This window comes from Lissotriton vulgaris, chromosome 1_1 (genome assembly GCF_964263255.1).
Source record: "Lissotriton vulgaris chromosome 1_1, aLisVul1.2, whole genome shotgun sequence".
In the NCBI taxonomy this organism is placed as follows: domain Eukaryota; kingdom Metazoa; phylum Chordata; class Amphibia; order Caudata; family Salamandridae; genus Lissotriton; species Lissotriton vulgaris.
In genome coordinates, this window is record NC_141685.1 from 797207400 (window position 1) to 797234513 (window position 27114).

At 46.5% G+C, this 27114-nt stretch overlaps 1 protein-coding gene across 3 annotated transcripts in view; it reads left to right on the forward strand.

Annotated features, from left to right (window-relative positions):
• ASTN1 (astrotactin 1) overlaps positions 1-27114 on the forward strand; it is a 666610-nt gene that overhangs the window by 417726 nt on the left and 221770 nt on the right. For all 3 annotated transcript variants that reach the window (XM_086956551.1, XM_086956560.1, XM_086956570.1), the window contains 2 exons: positions 17322-17396; positions 18876-19013. In XM_086956551.1, the coding sequence (XP_086812677.1) occupies positions 17322-17396; positions 18876-19013 (213 nt within the window). The remainder of the gene's footprint in view (positions 1-17321; positions 17397-18875; positions 19014-27114) is intronic.

Here is a 27114-nt window from a genome sequence, read left to right on the forward strand (position 1 = left end):
ATTGTCCTCAAAGTGACTGATTGAAATCTTGTAGATTTCCCTCAGCCACTTTTAGGATGCGTTCCTGCGCAGGAACGCCCTCCCTTGCGCCGGAACACCCCTATTGGCGCAGGGCTTTACAACGTGATGCATCTCCCAGATGCGTCACGTTGTTAATATACGCCGCACCATTGCGCCTCTTATGTGCTGTCGCTGCGTCACAAAAGTCACGCAACAATGGAGCAAAAGAGCCGCAAGGGCCTTATAAATCAGCCCCTACAGACTCAAGTCCAGTCCTTCCTTTGTACACATGGCGATAAGAAGAAATAGTGGTGGTGGATTAATAGTTTGAGTATTTTAATGACTGGTGAATGTAGTAGGAAACTTTAGTGTTGTCGCTGATCTTCAATCACAATGGACTTTGGCTGTCACTTTGCGTGCTGCGGACTGCTGCCTGCCAATCCTAGGCAAACCTTTTTAGTACTTTGTTTAGTGAGTTACATAGGGTAGTTTCCAATTCGACGGTCCGCAAATCAAGCAATACTAAAGTAATGACGTAGTCGACCACATGAGATTGGTCAATAATATATCCCGTGGAGTCGTTCCCTATTTGCTATTTCGCAAAAATATTTTGTTACTTTGTTAGTTCTTTTTTAAATGTTTGATTTGGTTGAGAAATAAATATCATCCATGTTTTCTGTTTTTCTTTCTTTCATGTTGTACATCAGCTTCCCCCAGGGGCAAGAGGAGGACACAGGAGGAGGAGGAGGAGGGTGCTGTTGTCGATGCAGGCCAGGACCAGGCAGTCGAGGGCTCCTTTGCTGGCCCCAGTAAGTTTTAATTTTAATATAGAGTACTTATTTTTTCCTAGCGTTCCTCATTCGATTTTTTCTAAATCGTCTTTGATCTTCTTGTAGACAGGATCTAAATTCTTATCCCTATGACTCCGTGTGGTATTACTAGATTATTCTTATTAGTCTGTCTGTGTAGCTAACTAAGATTGCACATTTGGCATTTCCATTGGACTCCCATTCTAGTCAGCAATAGCTCTATGCACTGAGTGTAGTCCTCTGGGATTGTCCATATTGTCTTTTCAAGTATTCTAAATGTTTATGCTTTGACCATTGCCAACAATAAAAAGGTGAATGACCACCACCAAGAAATAATAAGATACTACTTTACTTTTGGTTTGGATAGGACAATCCATTCTACTACTGTTGCAGGGACAAATCTGCACAAACAGAACTATGGACACTAAATAATGCATCGCTTAGCTTATCAATTATAATAGGTGCTGTAACTGTTAGACTTTCCACATACCTCAGTGATAACAGACTTTGTAGTTGAACCCCGGCCCCAATCTCCTTACTGACTAGATAGTGTGGCAGAGTCATTTAGCTCCCAAAGTCACCGATGGCAGAGGCACGGACTCATGCTTGCAAAAATTCGAAAACCTTTAGCTCATCCACTCTAGTCTGGAGGACCAAAAACCACAGACTCTATTTAAGTTTAAAAGCTTTATTAAAAGTAAACACATTTATTAAATTCAAGTTTGTCATAAAAGTGAACGTGTAACTGAAAATGGAAAAGTGCTTAGTGCTGACGATTAATTGGACACATTTCTTGTGGTCGAGCCGAGCTCTCACCTGGTTTGAACTTGATCCTGCTCGTGTTCTTAGAAGTCAAGGTTCTGTCTGTTAGGAGAAAAAGTGGTGCGTGTTAAAAAGTAAAAAGCAAACATTCATCAGTTGTGCCAAAAAGTGCAGCAAGACAACAGCCTTCCCTGGAAAAAGGGACCTTTTTACTCTAGAGTAGACAGTCAAAAATTATTAAATTGTACACTTTTTTTCACATTTCTTTCTTCCTCCTAGACCAAATATTATATAGTAGTGAGTGGTGTATTCTAACATTATTAAATGTACTTTGTAGGTGGAACATCTGGAGACGGGGCCAGCGCGGAGGTGGTGGCATTGGACGAGGAGGACAACTCTGGGGAGGAGGCGGTGCAAGTGCCGGAAAAGGACATGCCTGTGAGGGTTCACACGGTGGTGGCGGGCAGAGGTAAGCTATACATTCCTTAGTCATTGAGATTGAAGACTGCAGAGTGTGCTTTCTGCACGGGTGTATTATAAAAAAAGCAGGTAGTAGCCTCCTCTAAATGTACTTCGACTTAGCTGTGAAGTTTTTGGCGAGAAGAATCCCAATCAGATCTGAGGTGAACTTGATGGATGGGATGAACGAAAAGCGAAAGAAGGGTGTAAGTAAGTGTGGAAGCACGAGAAATGTAATGATGACTGGCAAAGAAGAATGATATGTGTTTGCTTGGTCCCCGAGGTGGCTGGGAAGGTAAGAAAATGGTATGGTGCATGGCTGGGTGAATGATGAAGCAAGGATGGGTGGAAGGAGAACAGCCTGGGTGGGTGAGACAGAAACTGTATGTGTGCAATATACTTTGAATGGATGGATGCCTGGATCATTCATGGTACTATCTGACTCTTAGATAGCATATGTGAATCTAGAGAGAGTAGACGGTCACTGGATGAACTAAGTGTTACTTTGAAGAGCATGTAACACCGCACCCGCACGTCCGTTCCAGTGTAGGAAAGGCAAGGAAAAGAAGTTGTAACGTTGTCCAAAGACTACCATGAATAGTAGCAGTAGTTTGTATTGCAACTGCAAGCACAGCATATATCCAGTTATTACGGTGGGCACTCCCTACCTCCCTTAATAACTTTAGTTTAGTAGTAGTACGTCATTCATGTGTGGGGGTATCACTGTTCACTCAATAATAAGCAAAGCACCTAAAGTCATCCCATATGTCATCAAATACATCCCATGTGAAGTGATAGATAATCAGATAATTTAGCTTCTTCATTTTCCTTTTCTAATACTCATTTGCACTGTAGGGTGAAAGCTAAATTAATTAAGCAGTAGCCCTTTTAACAGAGTATTCTCAGTGCCACCCGTAATAGAAAAGTAAGAGCTTCACCACCTGCATGTACTGGACCGGTACAGTAACGCAAGTCTGTCTCACTCACCATGGTGTGCGTCTGTTTTTCTCGGGTGCAAGTTCACTGCGCTGGCATTATGCCGGCTTGCATAAGATAACGTACCAATTGTCCTAAACAAGAGAGAAGAAGAAGAATAAGAGTGGTGTACTGTCATAGTCGACTGTAATAGAAGTCCATAGTGCTCGTAGAATTTGTTCCTTAAACTCCCACTAATGTTAGAGCAAGGATGAAGAAGTCGGAGGTTACATAGATACTGTCCTCAATAGTTATGCACTGTGCTTTCAATTTGCTACTTGTACTGTGACAACTTTCTGCTCAATCATTTTGTGTTAATCTTAAGGAGCATTGGTTACAGACTATGTCTTTCTTTTTTCATGTAGTTGCTCCTTCCAAATCCAAGACACCATCAAGGAGGAAGGAGCAGGCTCGAATGGCCCGGCAACGGAGGCTGGATGCCACTGTTGCTGAATATCGGCGGCTGGTGGCCCTGGAGGAGGAGGAGACGCAGTCTGGAACAACAACAACGTCCACTGGGACAGCTGCCTCCTCCTCCGTGCGGGCTGCCAGCCAGCGCAGTGCTCCAGCGGTACGGAGCCGGGCTACCAAAGCCAAACGCCACCGCCCAGCAGCAAAGAAAGCAGCTGCCCCTCACAGGAATTGCAAGGCACACCGGCGCCGCTTATCCCTCAGACTGTCCTACCTGGAGCAGGAGGTCCATAATTATAAGAACGTGGTGGAGGGCCTCCGCTTCGAACTTGCCACCCTCCGCAAGGAGCATGATGCCCTGGCTGCTAATTCCAACAGCACCCTGCCATAGTGTCCCTTGCCCCTTTTTTAGAGACTTTTGGGGGGTGGGAATTGGGAGTTGTGATTTTTGGGGACTTTTGAAGGACAATCGTTGGGGTTAGGGAGGGTCTTGCGGGAGATTCTTTTGTTAGGGCTATAAAAATATACTTTTTGAAACTTTATCTGACCATACCTGTTTTTTACTGCTTTTGAGTCTGGTGGGTGGGGGTTTAACATAACAGTAAGTTTGTTTTCCTGAATAGTCCTAGGACTTTAGTAGTACTACCGTCAATCAAATCTCTCGTCTCTCCTAATACTCCATTATACTACCTCCAACCAAACGCCTATCTTACCTGTAATTTCTGTTTGCAAGTAGGGCTAGGCCCAGGGCTGGCTCCACGGGAAACAGCAAATAAGGTTGGCAATCCTGGGCGGATAAAATTTCCTCATAGCGGTGGTACTAGTGGTGTGACACAGTGGCAGTTGCTTGCCTATGAAAAAAAGAAAATGAAATCTGGTTTGTGCTCCTGAGCAATACAAAGGTACAATACAGAATATAGCAGGTGACAGAAGTACACTAGAACAGTGCCACGTTGTAGCCTAACAAATGTTAAAGTATAACTAATTCGGTTGAAGTTCTTTGACATTAGCCATGGGTCTTTGTCAAGCAGAGTAAGAATATATCATCGGATTTCTTCACCAGCCTGTTGCTATCACCTTATCCTCCCCAGCAAGTGTGTGGATTTATTGCTGTAATTTAGTCACACATCAATCAAAACCACACAGCCCGGGGGAAGAGGGTTAGGGTTTGAAAAATGGATGGGTACGGGGGTTTTTGGGAAAGGTTTTGGGAGACAAGAAAAAGTAGCACAGCATGGACGAACAATTGTGAACATAAACAAATCTTTGGGTACAAACCTATCCATCAATCTTTGAAAGTGCATACACTACTGTAACTGCATGCATGTCAGTTAAAAGTAATTAGTACTTTCGACAACTGTGGAAGAAAGAATGCGACAGTACAGGGCGTGGGTGGAAATATTGATAACTATATTCAACATAAGGTCTCTGTAGCCAGATACCTGAGAGCCTTGCTGGTCACTATAAATCCATTCACAACAACACTCAATGGGGTTGGTCTGGAAGGTGTCAGGTTTACTCCCCGTGATCCAGTCGATGCAAATATGGTTCCACTTCCAAATGTCACCAACACCCAGAAGTGTAAACACAGGGTGTTCGAGGCATTAGGCGGGGGAGAAAAATAACAAACTAAAATAAAAAATGTGGGATGGGTAAAGGTAGGGTCAGCAGGGAAAGGATACCTGTAACAGAAGACAAGACAGGCATCAGTGAAGTGCTGTCCTAACATACAAGGGTACTCTCATATAGTCTCACTAAATAGTCTGCAAGTCTCCCGCCTACTCATGGGAAATGTAGTTTCATAGTACGGTAGGCGCTTAGGGGCTGCGTAACCTGACAGAAGGTATAGTAGATAGAAAAGGAGAAATTGCTTTTTTTCTAGGTGTCCCCTCACTCACCAGGGTTGCCCCTTGGTGACATGCTTCATCATTGGGGCCATCCCAGTCCTCTACGGCCTGGGGCGTGCTGCGACTTGCGAATTACGTAGGAGCACTTACAAATGACTATGTGTGGTGCAGATGTGATAGTGGAGTGGACTAAGTGATGTGTTAAGGGATCAATGTAGAAGCAGAGAGAGAGCCAAGAAATGCAGTCACAGTCAGAGAAAAAGGCAAGGGATACTGTATCTATGTGGTTGTAGTGGTCCTGTTGGAAGTGGTAAGTAAGTTGCCCGCAGAAAAAAAATCCTCCTATTAGCGGCACTCCTCCATTGCAGCCGACGCTTCGTCCATCGATGTTGGTCACCAGAAGACACCCTGTCCACTGCCTGCCTGATGCTGAATTGTGGCTCGCTACTGTGAAGCCTGACTCCATCCTTTTTTCCCCATTGCAGAGACTGAAACCCGGCCTGTAATTATTCAACGAAAAACAGGAAGTGATATAATATTACAACACCACTGATAAATAAATATAAGGCATGTAGGCTGTGGAGTGCAAAAAGTCACAATTTGTTTTTCCTAGTAGACAGTACAATGTTTTTGAAAGTGCGTACTCTGAGTCACCTTTTGAAGGATGTATGGGCAAATTAATGTATCGGATCTTGCCCCTCAAGCTAGGTGTACTGTAAACTGTGTTTTAGAACAAAATTAGATCTTCCTAGCAGTGCTCCCACCCAGACCCTTACTAAAGCCAGTCGCAAAAATGTAGAAGACCCCCAATCAAATCTCAAAAAACGAGGCCTAGCAGAAAACTGGTGACAAAACTTACTTTGAAAGTAAAAGTAGGCCGAAGTACCCTAATTACCCATTACCCACCGTGGATTGCATTCAAACCACTTGCAAGCAACCAAGCAAAAGTAGCCATAGCCAGCATCGCTCCAAGACTCGAAATCCCCCCCACTCAAACACATGCAATAGAAATACTGCTAACCCTAACGAACCCTAAGTTAAGAATAGTGGCAAAGGCTTTCTTTAACTATGCCAAATCCCCCCTTTCCCACCATGGATTTTCTTCAAATGACTTGCAACCAAAATTACACATTCTCACGAGTGCTCTAAGACCCCAGAACTCAGTTTGAAAAATCTAGAACACCCCGAAACACATGCAATCCTGCTGCTAGGGCTAACCCTAACGAACCCTAAGTTACAAAAAGTGCCAAAACTAAAGGCTTTTCCGCGCGGATTTTGTCCCAACCACTTCTACCCGGTATTAGACCTTCCCAGGAATGCCCCAAGACCCGGCAACCCACCCGCCAAGAAGCGTAACACCCCCAAACAGGCCAAAAGCAAAATCTCATACTTGCAATATTTCTGGGCCTTCGGTCCAAACGCGCTGCGTAGCTAGGCCATAAGTCGGGGTTGGCACGACGGATTTCCTGAAAAGCAAATGCAATCAAGATTAGAGTGTCCCAGCAGTGCTCCCAGACCACGAAACTCACCCGCAAACAGACGGAACCCCCCCTAAGAGCACCTCAAAGGCAAGCAAGTCATCAAAAACACAAAAAAAATTCCGCCTGGGATTTGGTCCAAAACACTTTTATCCGGTATTAGAGCTTCCCAGCAATGGCCCCAGAGCCGTCAACCCAGGAGAAAACGAGTAGAAGACCCCCAAACAGCCAAAGAGCAAAAGTACAAAAATGGGGACTTAGTCACTTTTTCACAAATTTCCCAAATCACTCCGCGCGCGCTCTGCAGCTAGGCCCTAAGTCCCCTCAGCCACCATGGATTTGCTTCAAACCTCTTGCAAAGTAAAGTATATATAGCCAGCAGTGCTCCCACACCACGAAACTCACCCGCAAACACCAGGAAGCCCCCCAAACAGGCCCCCGAAAACGCTACATAGAGCAAAATGTCAGAAATAGCCCAAAAAAAAAATCGGCCTGGATTTTGTCCCAACCACTTCTACCCGGTATTAGACCTTCCCAGGAATGCCCCAAGACCCGGCAACCCACCCGCCAAGAAGCATAACACCCCCAAACAGGCCAAAAGCAAAATCTCATACTTGCAATATTTCTGGGCCTTCGGTCCAAACGCGCTGCGTAGCTAGGCCATAAGTCGGGGTTGGCACGACGGATTTCCTGAAAAGCAAATGCAATCAAGATTAGAGTGTCCCAGCAGTGCTCCCAGACCACGAAACTCACCCGCAAACACCAGGAAGCCCCCCAAACAGGCCCCCGAAAACGCTACATAGAGCAAAATGTCTGAAATAGCCCAAAAAAAATCGGCCTGGATTTTGTCCCAACCACTTCTACCCGGTATTAGACCTTCCCAGGAATGCCCCAAGACCCGGCAACCCACCCGCCAAGAAGCATAACACCCCCAAACAGGCCAAAAGCAAAATCTCATACTTGCAATATTTCTGGGCCTTCGGTCCAAACGCGCTGCGTAGCTAGGCCATAAGTCGGGGTTGGCACGACGGATTTCCTGAAAAGCAAATGCAATCAAGATTAGAGTGTCCCAGCAGTGCTCCCAGACCACGAAACTCACCCGCAAACACCAGGAAGCCCCCCAAACAGGCCCCCGAAAACGCTACATAGAGCAAAATGTCAGAAATAGCCCAAAAAAAAATCGGCCTGGATTTAGTCCCAACCACTTCTACCCGGTATTAGACCTTCCCAGGAATGCCCCAAGACCCGGCAAGCCACCCGCCAAGAAGCATAACACCCCCAAACAGGCCAAAAGCAAAATCTCATACTTGCAATATTTCTGGGCCTTCGGTCCAAACGCGCTGCGTAGCTAGGCCATAAGTCGGGGTTGGCACGACGGATTTCCTGAAAAGCAAATGCAATCAAGATTAGAGTGTCCCAGCAGTGCTCCCAGACCACGAAACTCACCCAGAAACACCAGGAAGCCCCCCAAACAGGCCCCCGAAAACGCTACATAGAGCAAAATGTCAGAAATAGCCCAAAAAAAAATCGGCCTGGATTTTGTCCCAACCACTTCTACCCGGTATTAGACCTTCCCAGGAATGCCCCAAGACCCGGCAACCCACCCGCCAAGAAGTATAACACCCCCAAACAGGCCAAAAGCAAACTCTCATACTTGCAATATTTCTGGGCCTTCGGTCCAAACGCGCTGCGTAGCTGGGCCATAAGTCGGGGTTGGCACGACGGATTTCCTGAAAAGCAAATGCAATCAAGATTAGAGTGTCCCAGCAGTGCTCCCAGACCACGAAACTCACCCGCAAACACCAGGAAGCCCCCCAAACAGGCCCCCGAAAACGCTACATAGAGCAAAATGTCAGAAATAGCCCAAAAAAAAATCGGCCTGGATTTAGTCCCAACCACTTCTACCCGGTATTAGACCTTCCCAGGAATGCCCCAAGACCCGGCAACCCACCCGCCAAGAAGTATAACACCCCCAAACAGGCCAAAAGCAAACTCTCATACTTGCAATATTTCTGGGCCTTCGGTCCAAACGCGCTGCGTAGCTGGGCCATAAGTCGGGGTTGGCACGACGGATTTCCTGAAAAGCAAATGCAATCAAGATTAGAGTGTCCCAGCAGTGCTCCCAGACCACGAAACTCACCCGCAAACACCAGGAAGCCCCCCAAACAGGCCCCCGAAAACGCTACATAGAGCAAAATGTCAGAAATAGCCCAAAAAAAAATTGGCCTGGATTTAGTCCCAACCACTTCTACCCGGTATTAGACCTTCCCAGGAATGCCCCAAGACCCGGCAACCCACCCGCCAAGAAGTATAACACCCCCAAACAGGCCAAAAGCAAACTCTCATACTTGCAATATTTCTGGGCCTTCGGTCCAAACGCGCTGCGTAGCTGGGCCATAAGTCGGGGTTGGCACGACGGATTTCCTGAAAAGCAAATGCAATCAAGATTAGAGTGTCCCAGCAATGCTCTCAGACCATGAAACTCACCCACAAACAGACGGAACCCCCCCTAAGAGCACCTCAAAGGCAAGCAAGTCATCAAAAACACAAAAAAATTTCCGCCTCGGATTTGGCACAAACCACTTTTAGTGCTTCCCAGCAATGGCCCCAGACCCGTCAACTCACCTGCAAAGAGGTAGAACAACACCCCCACAAGTGCTGAGTCTTTCTTCATTGGGCGTAAACCAGCCCTCTGCTTTGATGGAAATAGGAGTCTGGAGGAGGAGGATAGAGGAGCATGTTCTTCTGAACTTGTGAACCTGAGGAATGCACCTTCAAATAAATTAGCAAACAAGTGAAGACAGTTCTGCTGATGGGCTTGTCTTTGTGATTATCTGATTAAAGTTTGAATTATATTAACTGTGCACAACAAAGAAAGACAGACACACAGGAATAAAAGTGAATAAGGATGAAAAAGAAAGTTATTGATTCGTTGTCTCATTTTCAGGGCTCGAAGTCGGAATCACGGTCCAGGAATAAGAATAAGGCTTCGTCATCATACTCTGCGAATTCAGCCCGGGTGAGGTCAGTGCCACCTGACAGAGTAGAAATTCCCTCATCTATGGTGCTGGCCACCTCCTCTTCATCCGGCACGCTCTCTCGTACTCTTATATCTGGTGGTATGAGGTGCTGATTCATCTTGATCATTGTTAACCTCTCCACATTTTTGGGCGAGAGGCGGCTCCGTTTGGGAGTTACAATCCCACCAGCCGCACTGAAAACCCGTTCAGAAGACACACTTGCGAGTGGGCAAGACAAGTAGTTTAAAGCCAGGTTGGTGAGCTGTGGCCACAATTCTTTTTTCCCATGCCAATACGCCAATGGGTCAGAATTAACATAGACCTCTGTGGAGTCATTCAGATAGTCCTTCACCATCGACTCAAGGTCCTCCTCCAAGGTTCCTCCACTTTGCGTAGCTCTTGCTGTGCCTCTGGCCTTTTGAGAACCAAACCCACGCAGAGCTAGCCAATCCTCTTCAGCCTCCAATGTTTCTGCTGCCTTTCGTGCAGATGATGCGGTTGCCGGTGTCTTTAACGGCTGAGAGGTCACTTGTGCCACAGCCACAGGTGCAGAAGTGGATTGTTTTGACTGGGGATGGCCTGCTGATGTACTGCCATTTCCTTCAATTTCCAGCCGTTCTGTTTCAAACTTCTTGGCTGACAAGGCTAGCCAACGTTTGTACTTTGTAACATCTTCATCAGCAAAAGGAAAGAATGCTCTGCCTGCCAGCGCCTTTTTGTAGCGTGGATCCAGAATAGTAGCACAAATGTAATGCTGTTCTGAGTGGATCTTTTGAAGACGTTCATCACCTTGTAGGAGCTCTAATAATGTCTCAGCCAGAAGCAAAGAGTCTTTCTTTTTGTCATCTTTTCGAAACACAGAACACACCTCCTTCAGTTGGTCCTCCAGCATGTACAACAATGGGATAGCTTTTCCCAAATTAGAGTCCTCCTTGCTGACTGCACGTGTGAAGACCTCAAAAGGACGAAGCATGCGTGTTAGGCTTTCAACTATGTTCCATTGCGGCCCACCCATCCTCAGCTCCTCTATACCCTCTTTCAAGAAAAATTGATCGAGTTGCGTATACTGCTCATACAGACGCTCAAGCATGTAGAAGGTTGAGTTCCAACGTGTTACCACCTCCTGGATGAGTGCTTTCACTGGCATTTGACTTTGATATAGCATGCTCCTCAGCTGCTTGCGGGCCTTAAAAGAATGCCTGAAATGCTTGCAAATTTTTCGGCAGTTCTCCAATACACTGTACGCTGCACTGCGTTTATTACCCAAGAATTTTTGGACAACCAGGTTTATACAGTGCGCCAAACACGGCACTCTGAAATAGTAACCGTCCCTCATGGCCTTAACTATATTGGAGCCATTGTCTGTGGAAACATAACCAACCTTGCGTTTTAGTGGGGACAGACAGTTAAGGACCTTTGTGTTAAAGACATCCAAAATGTTTTCTGCTGTGTGACGTTTCTCCAAACCAAACATGGCTAGTGTTGCATGTTTCCGAGCACCTTTAAAAACAATGTTAGTGTCAACACCTGAGTTTAGCTTTGCTTTAGCCCCTGAAAAAGAGACCCAGTGTGCAGTGATGCACATGTAATCAGCGCCTGCGCCACTGGTCCACATGTCTGTTGTCAGATGTATAGTGTGAACAGCACTCTTCTGCAAAGCTGCCCCAATCACCTTCAGAACATCTTCATGTAGTGCTGGAACCACAACTCGGGCAAAATAGAACCGGCTAGGAACCTTCCATTTAGGGCAGAGCACTGTCACTAATTCTAGAAAACCAACCCCTTCTACAAAAGAAAAAGGGAGAAGGTCCAGAGCTAGCATTTTAGCCAGCTTAGTGTTATACAGACGGGTCATTGGGTGGTTGCGTTCATATTGCGCTTCTGTAAACAACATCTTTTTAATGTTGCCCTGGACCAATGATTTACGGGATGATGATGATCTCTTCGACCCAGTTACGCTCGCTGATGAACTTTTCCGCATTGATGTCTCACTCTCTCCCACACTCTTAGTGTGGCTCCCATGGGGTGTGCTGCTGACATGGGAACTGGGTGTAAGTGAAGTGTTTGAATCGTCTTCTACCTCCTCGTCATCAGCAGATGACAAATCAACGTTTTCATTACGTGCAATTCCGGCTTTCTTGACCGCCTCTAGGTGCGGAAACCATTCGACAGGGTGCCTTCTCTCAAGATGACCTCTCTGGCCTCCGGTACCATAGTTAGAACCAAGCTTACCACGACTAAATCGAAGCTTACAAAGGCTACAAATGGCTACGTTTTCCTTTTTTGGGCAAACACTAAAGAAGTCCCAAACTGGAGACTTGAAATGTCTTCGGGGGCCGGAGGAGGCGGCGATACTGGTGGTGGTGGTCCTGCTGCTAATGACAGATGAAGTGGAGGATGTGGATTGCCGAACTTCAGTACGTTTTGCACTTTCACCACCACGAATTGAGGTCGAGGACGAGGTGGGTACCTTCTTGCGAGGAAGAAATATGGAAGCGGTAGGTTTTGGTGTACTACTTAACTCCAAATCTAATGATTCCATTTCCATTGCCTCCTCGCCGACATCATCATCACGCTCAGCAGCTTCTCGGGATAGGGTCAAAATGTCTCTTTGCTGCATGACCGGTGGGGCTGCAGTGACCTTTGTGATGACTGCCTCGTCGTCATCGTGAGAGGCTTCATCACCAGCAGTATCTGTCACTTCTTGTTGAGCCTCATCACACTCCATAGGTTTGAGTTTTTGGACGACCTTCCTTTTACGCTTAGGTACCGGTGGCAGATCATGGTGTGCCTCTGCCTCACTGTCAGACCGCAGTTGTCGTGGTTCCCAAGACAGATCACTTGCACCAGAACGAGGTGGGCTTGAAGAAGATGTAGACACCCCCCTTGATCTTTTCCTTGCTAGGGATGTGGAAGACAATGAATGATCATCAGGAGGAGTGGCTTCCAATGATACCTCAGCTTCATTGTCGATTTCCAAATGTGCCCCTACTTCGGGAGGAACAACTATTGTGGGCACTTGTGAACGTCCATGCACCTTTGCTTGCGCATCTCCTTTTGCTGCCTCTCCTTCCACATGTACTTGGGCGTGTACTTGCACATGGTGTTGTTGTTGCGGCTGTGGTTGTTCAACACTTGTCAGATGAGTTACAACAACCTGTGTTGATTCAGGGACATTGCTGCTACTTTCTTGCGATGAGCCAACATCACTGGTCGATGGTGATTGGAGAAGTACACTGACTGCCTCTGAAGCACTCAAGGGCTTTGACTTAAGTTGGCGTGGTGGTGGAGGCACTGAACCCAATGGAGCAGGGGTGCTGCTCTCAGGTTGGTCCCCAGCAGATCCTGCTGCTGCAGGCGTACTTTTTTTTTTGCTCCCAAAAAAAGTGGCGGGTGGCACACCAGCCTCCTTGGTAACTTGCTTCTTCTGCTCCTTACTAGCAACTTTCTTGCTAGAGGAGCTACGGAGAACTTTCTTTGGGGCCATCTTCTTCAGAGCAGGTCAGACAGCAGGCCGCAGTTGCACGAATTGTAGAGTTGTCTGAGGCCAGACGTGACGTCGCGTGACGTTATGCTGCACACACACACCGCTGCAGGACTTCTTCCTGGCACTGGTGGTTCTCTTGAGTCTTGTGCACCTAAAAAAAATGGAAGACAGAGGAACATCAGTTCAGTTATAGAGCACAAAAAAATCGAAAAACACTGCAAAATCAGCACAATCCCAATCCATCCATGCCCTCCATAATGTTTAAATTCAAGACAACCCACAGAAAGACTAGGCCCATGCAAGACTCACTACCCCTGGGCATAAATAAAGGTTGAAAAGTAGGCAAAATGGTTGGAGGCCTAACAACAAAGCCTGCATTCAAAATGGCCACTTGCCTGCCAAGCACATGGCCAGTGCCTGTAGCTGCACTCAAAATGGCCACCAGCCACATGGCATGTCCCTCCCCATGAACACCCCCAAAAATCGAAAAACACTGCAAAATCAGCACAATCCCATTCCATCCATGATGTTTAAATTCAAGACAGCCCACAGAAAGACTAGGCCCCATGCACCACTCACTACCCCTGGTCAAGGCCCCAACAACAGGTCAAAAATCGAAAAACACAAAATTTTACAAAAAAAAAAAATCGAAAAACACAGAAAAATCAGCACAATCCCAATTCATCTATGGCCTCCATGATGTTTAAATTCAAGACAACCCACAGAAATACTAGGCCCATGCAAGACTCACTACCCCTGGCATAAATAAAGGTTGAAAAGTAGGCAAAATGGTTGGAGGCCTAACAACAAAGCCTGCATTCAAAATGGCCACTTGCCTGCCAGCACATGGCCAGTGCCTGTAGCTGCACTCAAAATGGCCACCAGCCACATGGCATGTCCCTCCCCATGAACACCCCCAAAAATCGAAAAACACTGCAAAATCAGCACAATCCCATTCCATCCATGATGTTTAAATTCAAGACAGCCCACAGAAAGACTAGGCCCCATGCACCACTCACTACCCCTGGTCAAGGCCCCAACAACAGGTCAAAAATCGAAAAACACAAAATTTTACAAAAAAAAAAAATCGAAAAACACAGAAAAATCAGCACAATCCCAATTCATCTATGGCCTCCATGATGTTTAAATTCAAGACAACCCACAGAAATACTAGGCCCATGCAAGACTCACTACCCCTGGCATAAATAAAGGTTGAAAAGTAGGCAAAATGGTTGGAGGCCTAACAACAAAGCCTGCATTCAAAATGGCCACTTGCCTGCCAGCACATGGCAAGTGCCTGTAGCTGCACTCAAAATGGCCACCAGCCACATGGCATGTCCCTCCCCATGAACACCCCCAAAAATCGAAAAACACTGCAAAATCAGCACAATCCCATTCCATCCATGATGTTTAAATTCAAGACAGCCCACAGAAAGACTAGGCCCCATGCACCACTCACTACCCCTGGTCAAGGCCCCAACAACAGGTCAAAAATCGAAAAACACAAAATTTTACAAAAAAAAAAAATCGAAAAACACAGAAAAATCAGCACAATCCCAATTCATCTATGGCCTCCATGATGTTTAAATTCAAGACAACCCACAGAAATACTAGGCCCATGCAAGACTCACTACCCCTGGCATAAATAAAGGTTGAAAAGTAGGCAAAATGGTTGGAGGCCTAACAACAAAGCCTGCATTCAAAATGGCCACTTGCCTGCCAGCACATGGCAAGTGCCTGTAGCTGCACTCAAAATGGCCACCAGCCACATGGCATGTCCCTCCCCATGAACACCCCCAAAAATCGAAAAACACTGCAAAATCAGCACAATCCCATTCCATCCATGATGTTTAAATTCAAGACAGCCCACAGAAAGACTAGGCCCCATGCACCACTCACTACCCCTGGTCAAGGCCCCAACAACAAGTCAAAACTCGAAAAACACAAAATTTTACAAAAAAAAAAAATCGAAAAACACAGAAAAATCAGCACAATCCCATTCCATCCATGGCCTCCATGATGTTTAAATTCAAGACAACCCACAGAAATACTAGGCCCATGCAAGACTCACTACCCCTGGCATAAATAAAGGTTGAAAAGTAGGCAAAATGGTTGGAGGCCTAACAACAAAGCCTGCATTCAAAATGGCCACTTGCCTGCCAGCACATGGCAAGTGCCTGTAGCTGCACTCAAAATGGCCACCAGCCACATGGCATGTCCCTCCCCATGAACACCCCCAAAAATCGAAAAACACTGCAAAATCAGCACAATCCCATTCCATCCATGGCCTCCATGATGTTTAAATTCAAGACAACCCACAGAAATACTAGGCCCATGCAAGACTCACTACCCCTGGCATAAATAAAGGTTGAAAAGTAGGCAAAATGGTTGGAGGCCTAACAACAAAGCCTGCATTCAAAATGGCCACTTGCCTGCCAGCACATGGCCAGTGCCTGTAGCTGCACTCAAAATGGCCACCAGCCACATGGCATGTCCCTCCCCATGAACACCCCCAAAAATCGAAAAACACTGCAAAATCAGCACAATCCCATTCCATCCATGATGTTTAAATTCAAGACAGCCCACAGAAAGACTAGGCCCCATGCACCACTCACTACCCCTGGTCAAGGCCCCAACAACAGGTCAAAAATCGAAAAACACAAAATTTTACAAAAAAAAAAAATCGAAAAACACAGAAAAATCAGCACAATCCCAATTCATCTATGGCCTCCATGATGTTTAAATTCAAGACAACCCACAGAAAGAATCAGTCCACCCACCACTGAGTACCCCTGGGAAAAGGCCCCAAAACAGCCCAAAAATCGAAAATCCCAAAATTTTAGTTGCAGCAACTGTAATGCCCCAAACAAACTTACTTGTAAAATTTCTAATCCAACAGTGATCCAAAGAAAGTCAAAAAGGCCTCAAATCCAAAGATCCAGCAGCATCCACAAAAGGTAATCCTTCCAGGTCCACATCCGAATGAAAAGTGACCAGGAGATGGACAAAGCACTGGGAGGAGCCTGCTGAACAGGAACAGGAAGTTGAAGACTATGGGGCACTTCCTTCCTCCCACCCCCCTGCCCCCTCCCCAAAATGGACTCCTCGCTAAAAAAGTGCAGGCAAATGTCAAACTAAGGAGTTATTCACATAAAAATCATCATTTCTAGAAGGTTTATGCTGCTTGCTGGTGGATTTCTTGTGCAGAATTGCAAATTTATATTTTCGCTCGCCGCATCTCAAATCTCGCAAATTGCGAAGTACCGCGAGACGTGATCTCGCCGTACTCGCGTTGACAAACTATCGCTGGCAAGCCGCGATGACGTAATCGCGCTCGCCAATTCCCGCGGGATCACACAGCAAGATCCAAAATGGCGCAGCACTCGCAAACTATCGAAAAAAACAACTCGGCAAACGATGATAAACGCCGCGCGCCGCAAAAATTGTATCACCAACGCCGCGCGCCGCCAAAAAAATCCGCTGCGTGCGAATTTGCGGATTTTGCGGGAAATCCGCAAATCTCGCGGATTGCGGATTTCCCGAAAATCCGCAAAATCCGCGAGCGGAACGGATTTTCCGCCCACGCTTACTTCAAATATGTCACTAAAGGTCCATTATTACGCAGGGTTATCCTTATGTCTCCAAATATGTCCACTATTATGGTAAGCACAGCCATCATGTCTCTGAGAAAGCTGACACATGTGCCCCTGGTGGGCCTTTTTTATGCAGGAATAGCTGCATTTACCTTCCCCTGTATACGTAAACAGGACTACACTGCAAACTAGATTGTTAGTAGGCCTCTTGAGTAGCGATCCCATGGCCACTGTAGCCAAAGCACTTTTGCAAGACAGCCTTTGGTGTTTTACTGATAATTAGGTGATCTGTTTTGTGTTCATCTAACCAGTTACAAATGGTTTTATTTCAAACAAATGCACACCATTAGACACGAGCAACAAGTCCAACAGAAGACATTTATTAATGATGAACTTTCCCCTGGGGATGGGCAGTTTTTGAAGTTGTCTTGGAATTTATGCGACACATGTCATCTAACGCTGCATCTTCTCTCCTTGCAGTCCATGGCCTTACACGGTCTTCCAGCGGGGATTCGACCTGGTGCTTGGAGAGCAACCTTCAGACAAGATCTTCAGGTAGGAGCCCATGGGTCTGTCCTCCAGCTCAACTTGCCCGCAAGCCTGGTGGGGGTAAAGCAGAGTCATACTGAGTGAGCCCCATTGCCGAACTCCTGTTAATATACTTAGGTATATGGTGTGATGCTATAGACAGGTAAACATTGTTCACTGAATGTGCCCTGAAATCTTTGATGTAGACATTGATAGACCTGCCATATTCCCACACACCCGTCTCGGAATGCATCGCCCAGTGGGATGTAGTCCTTCACACCATTGCAACTCTAGCCACTAGCGTGGCACTCAGGTAAAAGCCTCACAGAAGCTTGATCCACTCTGGTTCATTATAACTCATGTCATGAATGATGTGCTGATAGTTACTATTAAGAAAAATAACTAATCTTACTAATAAGAAAAAAAGAACTAACCTGACTAATACGAAAAATAGCTAATCGTACTAATAAGAAAAAAAGAACTAATATTACTATTAAGAAATATAAGAACTAATTGTACTAATAAGAAAAAGAACTACTCTTACTAATAAAAAAATAATCTTACTGATAACAAAAATGAGAACTAATCTTATCAATAGCAAAAATAAGAACTAATCTTATTAATAAGAAAAATAAGAACTAATCTTACTAATAGGAACAATTAGAACTAATCTTACTAATTTGAATAATAAGAACTAATTTTGCTAATAAGAACGAATCTTACCAATAAAAAAAATAAGAACTAATCTTTAATAAGAAAAATAAGAACTAGTCTTACTAATAGGAAAAATAAGAACTGATCTTACTAATAAGCAAAAGTGTGGCTTAGTACTTGAGAAGCAGTTGTGTAGAACAGCATCGTAAATTAAAATCCTTGCTTTCCCACTTACCATCAGATGCCATGTGTGGTATTTAATATGGGGTATGGTATGCATTAGTTTACTAACCTGCCAATTTTAATAGCTCACAGGACTCTATTCATCACTATTAAGTGTAGAAACTATGCAGACAGTACAGACTGTGCTTCCACATTTGCATAATAAATAGGACATGTATCCACTCTACTCTGGTAAATTGAATAAACATGTGCACTGTAGGTCTGGTGACCTGCCTTGTATGTGCCCGCTGGCTTGGTGTAGATTTTTTCTTGTTAACTATTAAATCCTCTACTGTGGCTGCTACTGCTCCATCATCCATAACATTTCTTTATCCTAGTGTATTGATATGTGGCCTCCTTTACTGAAAGAGCTTCAAAATCCAGACATGATTTCCCTTGTTAGAGCCTGTGTAAGTTGTTGCCTTCATGCTCTGTTAGTTTTAGCCTTTTAAGATGCATGTTCCTTTGACATATGTCTTTTCTGTAGATGTGTGAACGTTTCTGTTCTTACTGTAATCCTAGGCCCTATTCTTTCTATTACTTGTGTGTGCTCTTGTTTCCACACATGACTGTTGTACGGAATATCTGTCCTCACTATTAATCACTCCTGATGTTATATGCCTTTGCCAGGTTCACGTACACCCTTGGGGAAGGCATGTGGCTGCCTCTCAGTAAGAGCTTTGTGATCCCACCTGCCGAGCTGGCTATCAACCCCTCCGCCAAGTGCAAGACCGACATGACGGTGATGGAGGATGCTGTGGAGGTCAGGTGAGTGAGGATGTACCGGCCAAGGGCTGGGCGGCATCAGACAAAATGGAGGCCAGTCAGAGACCACACATTGAAGACCCTCACGCAAGTGAGAATGATGGGTTGACTATCGAATGGTACAGTCAGTGTAGGAATAGTTGAGCTCGAAGATGAATGATTATTTCGCTCTGATACCCACCTGGGTCATGTTCGTGCTATACAAAACTTTAAATTAATAAATATCTCTTTATTCATTTTTCTTTTAATAGAACGTGAAGTAGAATATAAAATAGAATAGAATACAGCATGAAAGTCATCAGTGCACAGACAGGACATTGTCATCACACATGGAATATATTACATTTTTTGTTTCTTGTAATGTGAGTCAGAACCCTTAGGGGTATGATATACCATGAGGTGTTAAGACAATTCGATCCCATACTGAAGCAGTAAGGACCCAATGGGCAAATATGATGTGTGAGATCCCTGGTCTGGGTATGTATACTGTCCTTTGTTATACCCCAGTCTGCCTATAGGTAGTACAAACACTAACTGTGCTCGTCGGTGCAGGGCAAAACCTCCTGTTCTAGAGGTCCGGTGTCTGGTTTGGCTTTTACCTTTGCTAGTAACCCATCCCACCTTGCGTATCGGGATCTCTGACATCCATAGGTCTCTCAGGCAGTCCAGAAGGTCTGGCGCCGTCAACATGTTCCAGGACATCACTATACACTACTTTGTCAGTACCAGGGCAAGGTCAACAAATCTACCAACTTTTTTTTTGCCCATTGTCAGTCTCAGTAACTCAATGGGGACCTGTCTCCCCGCTAATTCAGATAGGTAACACAAATGATTATTTAGATAGCAGCTTAAATATGCAAGTAGTGAAGTCCCATGGATGAAAGCTATGTCTGTCATGGACAGCATAGTAAGGGGCTGCAGGGACATAGGTTAGCTGGTGTTTTGTACATGTTGTGTACATGTGATATTACTTTGTGAGAGGTTTAGGTGTACTTGCGAGGCAAGCTGTTTCCACAGTTGTGGATGATAGTGGTACAAGTATTTAGAGCATGTCTCATAGTGAAAGATTGATGTAATGCAAGACACACAATGGGGTGACAATTGTGTGGAGGACATCATAAAATATGATAGGGAAGGAGGACACAGCAAGGAAGAACGTCAATGAAGTATCCAATAAGTTAAGACTGCAGGGTGAGACACAGTCAGAAAATTTCAGTGGAAGAAAGAATACACAAAGATTTCCTTGGTAGACATGGTATTTGAAGGCTTATTTAGGAGACACGCTAGGGGAATACCTCAATAGAGGACACAGTATTTAAAAACTTCAATTGAAGGGAAAGGGCCTGATCACGATGGCGGATGGACAAGCATCTGACCGCTATTGCTGCAGGCAGGTGACCAGTCGACAATGTGTTGGCGGTCCGGCCCACCACATTACGATACGACCTGCAGGCGGTCATAAAATGCCTTTTTCTATTACAGCGTCTGCTGTGGCCCAGAAAAGGGCCACAGCACAAGTCGTAGTAGAAAAAGTCACTTTACAAAAATTCATGCACCTTGTGCCAGGCACCATGTGGTGCCTGGACCACGGTACATGAATGTGTGGGGGAGGCACCACATGTGTCCTCTTGACTGGCCACATAGCAGTGTGTCATGGGGAAAGGGGGCCCTGCTTGGAGCCCCCAATGTCTGTTTCTGTCTGCATTTTCATAGAGGTGGGACCTCCATGAAAAGTGCTTGAGCAGGTACCTCCTCCATTCAGGATCATGATTCCGACAGCCGCCCTGATGCGATCAGTAGATCCTGTTGGAGGTGGAGGTCCATCCCCTGATATTCAAAGGTCTGACTGCCTGCATTGTAATGCGGCGGTCAGCCCGAAGGGCTGTCTGTCAGTGGGACCACCACCGACAGCCTGTCAGTGGCAGTCCGACCGGCATCGTAATGATGCCCGTAGGGAGAGGAGATTCAATAAAAGACGCACTAATTAAAGACTTCAGTCGAAGACAGAGAAAGGGTACCTATCAACTGAAGAAACACTAATTTAACGTTATATGAAGATTTAAATGAAAGACGCCGCAATTTTAGACTTCGATGAAAGTCAAAGAAAGTGAACACTTCAATGGGCGATGACTTCAGCAGACAAACCACCCTATGAAACATTCAATGGAAGACTTAGTATTGGAAGGAAGCATAAAAGACACAACAAAGGGAGTCTTCAATGAAAAATCATGAAATGATTCTACTAAGTTTGCTTTTGAGGAACTGGTTTTCATAATACAGTTCAATGGAAGGGGAATGTAAGAATCCATACTAAATGGTGTTCAGTGAAGACGATAGTGGCAAACAGCACAGGAAAAGAAAGCATGTAATTGTTTCTCTTGTGAACTACTACACAGTGCATCTTTGAACAATCATGGTTGTTTGTTCTAAGCCACCCTCAGGTGTTGCAAAAAAAGAATAACATAATGAAGAGGCAGCAGTCCTAATTCCTTGTCTATATGAAGCTTAGTGGAAAGCAGTCAGTGTTGTTCCTGCAGGGCTCTGAGCAGCCCCATTGTGCCTCAAAACCAACATAATGCCATGGATCGCTACCCATGGTCCCTATCTGCCCAATCAAGAATACCCTTGTGGATCTAGCAGTTCCTCTGCTAAGCACTTGCCTTGAAGTGTCTGGATTGCATATCCCTATCTCTGTGTGTACCATGGCTAGTGCCCCACATCCCCCATCCCTGCCTTTGAACCTTTTCCCTGAATCAATTTGACAAACATTGCCTGTGCCCGTTTATTCTATCTTATTTTCACCCCTTCTCTCATGTGCCCATATCTTCGGCTGCTCTGTTCATCATTGTACCTGCATCTCCAGTTGCACATTCTGCAATTCCTCAATGTGGCCATATCTCCTTTCCCACATCTTCCATTCCTGTTGGCGCCCATATCCTTTCATTCACCTTCCCAATCACTGTCTTCTCAACATCTCCCCTCCCTACATGTGTCCATATCTCCTACCTCTATTCCAACCCCACCATGTGCACATAACTCCTCTCTCCTCCTCGTTCCAGCATCCGCTGAGCCTAGTTTCCGGCAGGGGGCCTTTGTCCTTGGAGTTTCCTCCTGCAGAGGTGAGCTGTAATATCTGTAGCAGAGAGGGCAAGACCAAGGCTTCTTAATATTCTATGTGCATGGCAGGTACTGCCAATCACGTCTAAACATCACTTCCACTGTGAAGGCTTGTTTGCTCTTGCCACCAAAGTACATATGAGGTTGAGCCTGTCCGGCAAGAAGTGGACGTCCATATGAAGGGTACTACATATGACGCGCTCATTACTGGTCCATCCTTCATTTCTAAGCAGGAAGTGTTAAAGGGTATGAACAAAGTGAGCTACTGGCCAGCCGGGGCAGCTCCTCTGCTGTGGCGGAGCAGCGTTCTTACACTGCTGAAATGCCGCAGAATGAACAAAAATAAAATGATAATTAAACTTTTTTATTTTTCACTTCTAGTTATGTAGTCCAGGGTGAAGCTGGGCCATGTGGCAGTGTCAGCAGCAGGGGGAGGAGGAGTAGTAGGCACTGAAAGTGCGCATGTTGGTTTGGCTGGCCGTCTCAGGACGGCCGAACCAACAAGCGCACTTGGATATCTCCAGGCTGTTCCCTAGAGAAATCAGCAGTGCTCAGAGGCACAAGCTCCCAGTCCCTGCTGGAGCATGAAACTGGACGGCTCCATCCAATCCCAGCACTTCTCTTATGCAGTAACAGCATGAGAGAAGTGCTGGGATTGAGTTGGGCGTCATGGAGATTGCAGTGCCTGGAGCAGAACAGCTGTGAGGCGCGGGGGCAAAAGATTGTGACGGCCGGCAGTGAAAGGTAAGTCTATATATATTTTTTTCCTGCGCTGCCCACTCACATCAGATTGGCAGCAGCCACCACTGCTGCCCAGGACCACTATCACTTCACTTGAACCGGGCTCCAGATAATGTGCCAGATCAGTCAGGGTGGCAGAAGCGTACCCATGTTACAAACTTCTGATATAACCTAACCAACGTCAGCATATGCTTCAAACACCTACCTTCTTTTTGGCATCAAAACACTCATCAAACTTTTCTGGAGTTCAGCTCCTTTAAAGCCTGTTAAAACGTTCTTCCTGTCTTTATTTCATTCCATTTTGAAATCTTCCAATACTATTTAATTGGAAAATCTCTGTTTTAAACCTTAAAGCCCCATCCCAACAAAATATGTTTCGGATGAAACACTCTCTTTCTTCATCAGAGTTTCATTGGAGCTTGTAAATGCGAATTTGCCTTACTCTGCCCCAGGTAGGTGTTCCATGAGTGGAACGTGGGTGTTCCCAAAATACAAATGGATATCCCCTGCCTGAAAGTGAGACTTTCCTTATAACAGTACCCTGTGTGTAATAGAGGAAAGAAAAAGCTTCCTTTTCTTTTTGTTAGACCCTAAACCACTCTAGTAGTGGCATGATCTTCATCGGGTCTCATCCTGGTCTCTAAAAGCCAGGATGGGCTTGACCATATTTCAGGGTGCACATTTTTGTTTCCGGGTACCTGAAAAGAGCAAACTACCTAAAACCAGCCTTGGTTTATCTTTATTAATAGCTGTTTGAGTATAGTTTAAAAAATCTCAAAATGGGGGGTAAGGATACTATGGTCCTCTGTCTCAATAGTTTGTTGACATGTTTCAGCTCTTATACTAAGGCCAGTTGGATCCAGGGCTTTCATCATGACATCACATACACACTGCTCCTGATTCACAATCCATTCACTCGAAAGGCATGCAGCACTATCTTGCATGCCAGGTGAGTTATAATAGGTCTTGATTCCCTACTCTGGAATTCTACAAAGCCACATGGGAGGAGGTGGTGGCATGCCCCTGTAGTCACACATTCGTCATGGGAAGCATGCTGCTTTGTTACCTAATCGAAAAGCCTTCTCTCCAACTGGTACACCGATGGTGGACAGATCATCCCAAGTGAGGAGTTGGTCAGTGTTTGCAAGTTTTAAGCAAGAGTAACATCTTAGTTGAGCACTGATCCGAGCCTGAGTGGGACCTTTTACACCCTTAAATAAAGGTTGTGATTGGTCTAATGTTAGAAGAACAAAACCTGGGATCAGGATTGTCAACAGTGTATCAACCATAGGGTTGCAATCGAAGAAACCAAGAGGCCCTGCAGGGTCTTGGTGAAACTAGCAAAATTCTGCAGTGACCCGGGAATACCTTTGTCGCTCAATGCATTGCATTCTGAATGTTTTGCTGTGCATTTTTGCTGGATTGCCATTGAACATCTCAGCTCATCTGACTGACGGAAAGAACTAAGGGGCCGATTACGATGGCGGGCGGTCCGCCACCGCCGGGCCGGCAGTGAGGACCGCCAGCCCGGCGGTGGCGATCCACCCGCCATCAGCCTGAATATTCCCACCGCCAAATTAGGATGGCGGTGGGAATGGGAACGGTACTGTGGCGGACGGAAAGACCGTCTGCTGTGGTCCCGCAAGGCGGTCCTTTTTCGCCTGCCTTGCGGGACACAGGACAATGGGGCAATGGCAGTGGTGCAGTGCAGGCACCGCCGTGGGCATTACGATGCCTGTCTTTTTTGGCAGAGATCCCGCCTCAAAAAGATAGGTGGAGAATGGAAAGGGGCGACCACTCGGTCCCCCCGCACGTATGGCAGAGTACCACGATCCCCCCGGGAAGCCATCGTGGGCGGGAGGCGCGTCTCGGCTGGTATGCCCGAAGCGGCGTAGCCGGGGCGCGCTTTTTCCCGCCCTAGAGTGGGCTGGCCTAGACACTGACGCGGCTGGCCACGCCCTCGGGGCAGGCAGGGGCGGGTTTACGCCCGCCCTGAAGACGGATAAAAGGGGACGCAAGACCGGAAGGCATCCTCTTGTTCCTGTGCTCTGAAGCTGCACCTCCTCGCTGCACGTGAGCTCGAGACGGAACGAAGAGCCAATTTTGAGCGTTGTAATCCTTCTTTTTTGTCTTGCAGATACTCTGTCGGAGAAATGCCCAAGAAAGGCGGAAAGAGAATGACGACTGAACAGATGCTTCGGGTCCTCATGAAGGAGATGACCGAGCTGAAGAAGCGGGTGGCGGAGAGAGAGGGGGAAGGGGGGCCGGAACGTCCTTCGGCTGGAGCAGCCCCAGGAGGGAGAGCCAAGAGGCCAAGAAGGGGGCCAGCTGGGGGAGACGTCCCGGTTCCTTGCACCCCGCTTGAAGCGCCAACCCCAGTACCCGTGGAGGGGAATCCGATTCCCGTGGTGGTCACCCCGGTGTCCAATGAGGATATGCCGCCCGAGCTGGCAGCACAACTTGCAGCGTGGTTGGGCGAAGGTAGTGAGGGCGCCACGGCTGTCGATGCGCAGGCGCTGATGAAGCAACTGCGTGAGAAACGGGAGGCAGCCAAGGTGTCCGCGCCGGCTGCAGTAATTGACAAGCCACAAGGGACGATTACGACCGCAGAGGCAGCGTCCGGTGCAGGTAAGCGGCCATTGCCGATTGCGAGGGATGAGTCAGCACCCTCTCGTAGAGAAAGGTTGGGTCAACATGTGCCTTTGGCAATTAAAGAGAAGATTTGGGCGGGGGAATATGTGAACATCTTCTCGTTGCTTGTTGATCATTATGAGGTGGAGCATGTTAAGGGCCAGAAAGACCTCATGCATCCGAGTGTTTGGCGCGCAAAAATGGCCGCCTTTAAAGTGAATGAAAATATTGGCAATTGGGGCAATGCATGGGGAATCTTTACGTCGATCTTGGGGGAACGTAGGCCCGAGTTGCTTGCCGAGTTGCCGATCTATCAGTCGCGAATCATGGGGTACTCGACATCATACCAGGGTAACCATTGGTTTTGCTACGATAATCTTTTTAGAAAGGCGAAAGAGCATAATAAAAGCTTAACCTGGGATTGTTACGATTCTCTGACATGGGATAAAATGAAGGAGACAGGAATGTTGAAGATGCCATTGGTAGGAAGTAATGTTGGCGAATCCTCCCGCCAATATGGGGGGACGCCCTTTCGTTCAGGTACGGGTACCGACGATTACTCGAGGCCTTCCGGCAATACAGGAAAAAAGGGGTTATGCTTTAATTTCAACAGAGGTAAATGTACTATGCCCCAGGGATCGTGTAAATTTAAACATGAATGTAGTGGGTGCGGGTCGCCCCATCCTGAGTCCACGTGCAGAGCCAAAACCGGTGATAACGGGGGGAGAGGAGGCGCCAAACAGGTCTAACATAGTCCGAGGGGCGCCTTTACCTACCCCTATTGATACCTTGGCGATGATTCCCTGGCTCAGTGAATACCCGGATCGTGCTTCTGCTGGGGTGCTGCGGAACGGATTTTCGTATGGTTTCCGCATCCCGGTAGGGGACTTTCAGGGTGTGGAGAAGTGTAAAAATCAACTGTCGGTCCTGCAGCATACGACCGTGGTACAAGATAAGATCCGGAAAGAGGTTACTCGAGGTCGGGTCGCCGGCCCGTTTAGTGTACCCCCGGTGCAGGATTTTGTTTGTTCTCCTTTAGGGGTGGTCCCCAAGAAGGACCCGGGTGAGTTCCGATTGATTCACAATTTATCAGCTCCACGTGGTCTTTCTGTAAACGATGCAATAGATCCGGAAGTATGTTCGGTGCGGTACGCATCCTTCGATGAGGCCGTAGCCATTTTGAATCGCCTGGGGCCCGGGGCGCTGATGGCGAAGTCAGATATCGAATCAGCGTTCCGATTGCTCCCGGTACACCCAGACGACCAGCGTCTCCTGGGTTTCATGTTTCAGGGTTATTATTACATGGATAGGTGTATGCCGATGGGGTGCTCTATATCTTGTGCCTATTTCGAGAAATTCAGTAGTTTTCTACAATGGGTCTTCACAAAGAAGACGGGTTTCCAACATGTAATGCATTACCTTGATGATTTTCTGTTCCTTGGGGCAGCCGGGGATCTTGAATGTGGCCGGGCCTTGGCCGAATTTTGTATGTTAATGAAGCAGTTTGGTGTGCCATTGGCACCAGGTAAGACGGTGGGTCCTGCGACTTGCCTCGAGTTTCTGGGGATCGAGTTAGACTCCAGTGAGGGTTGTTTTCGTTTGCCAGCTGACAAAG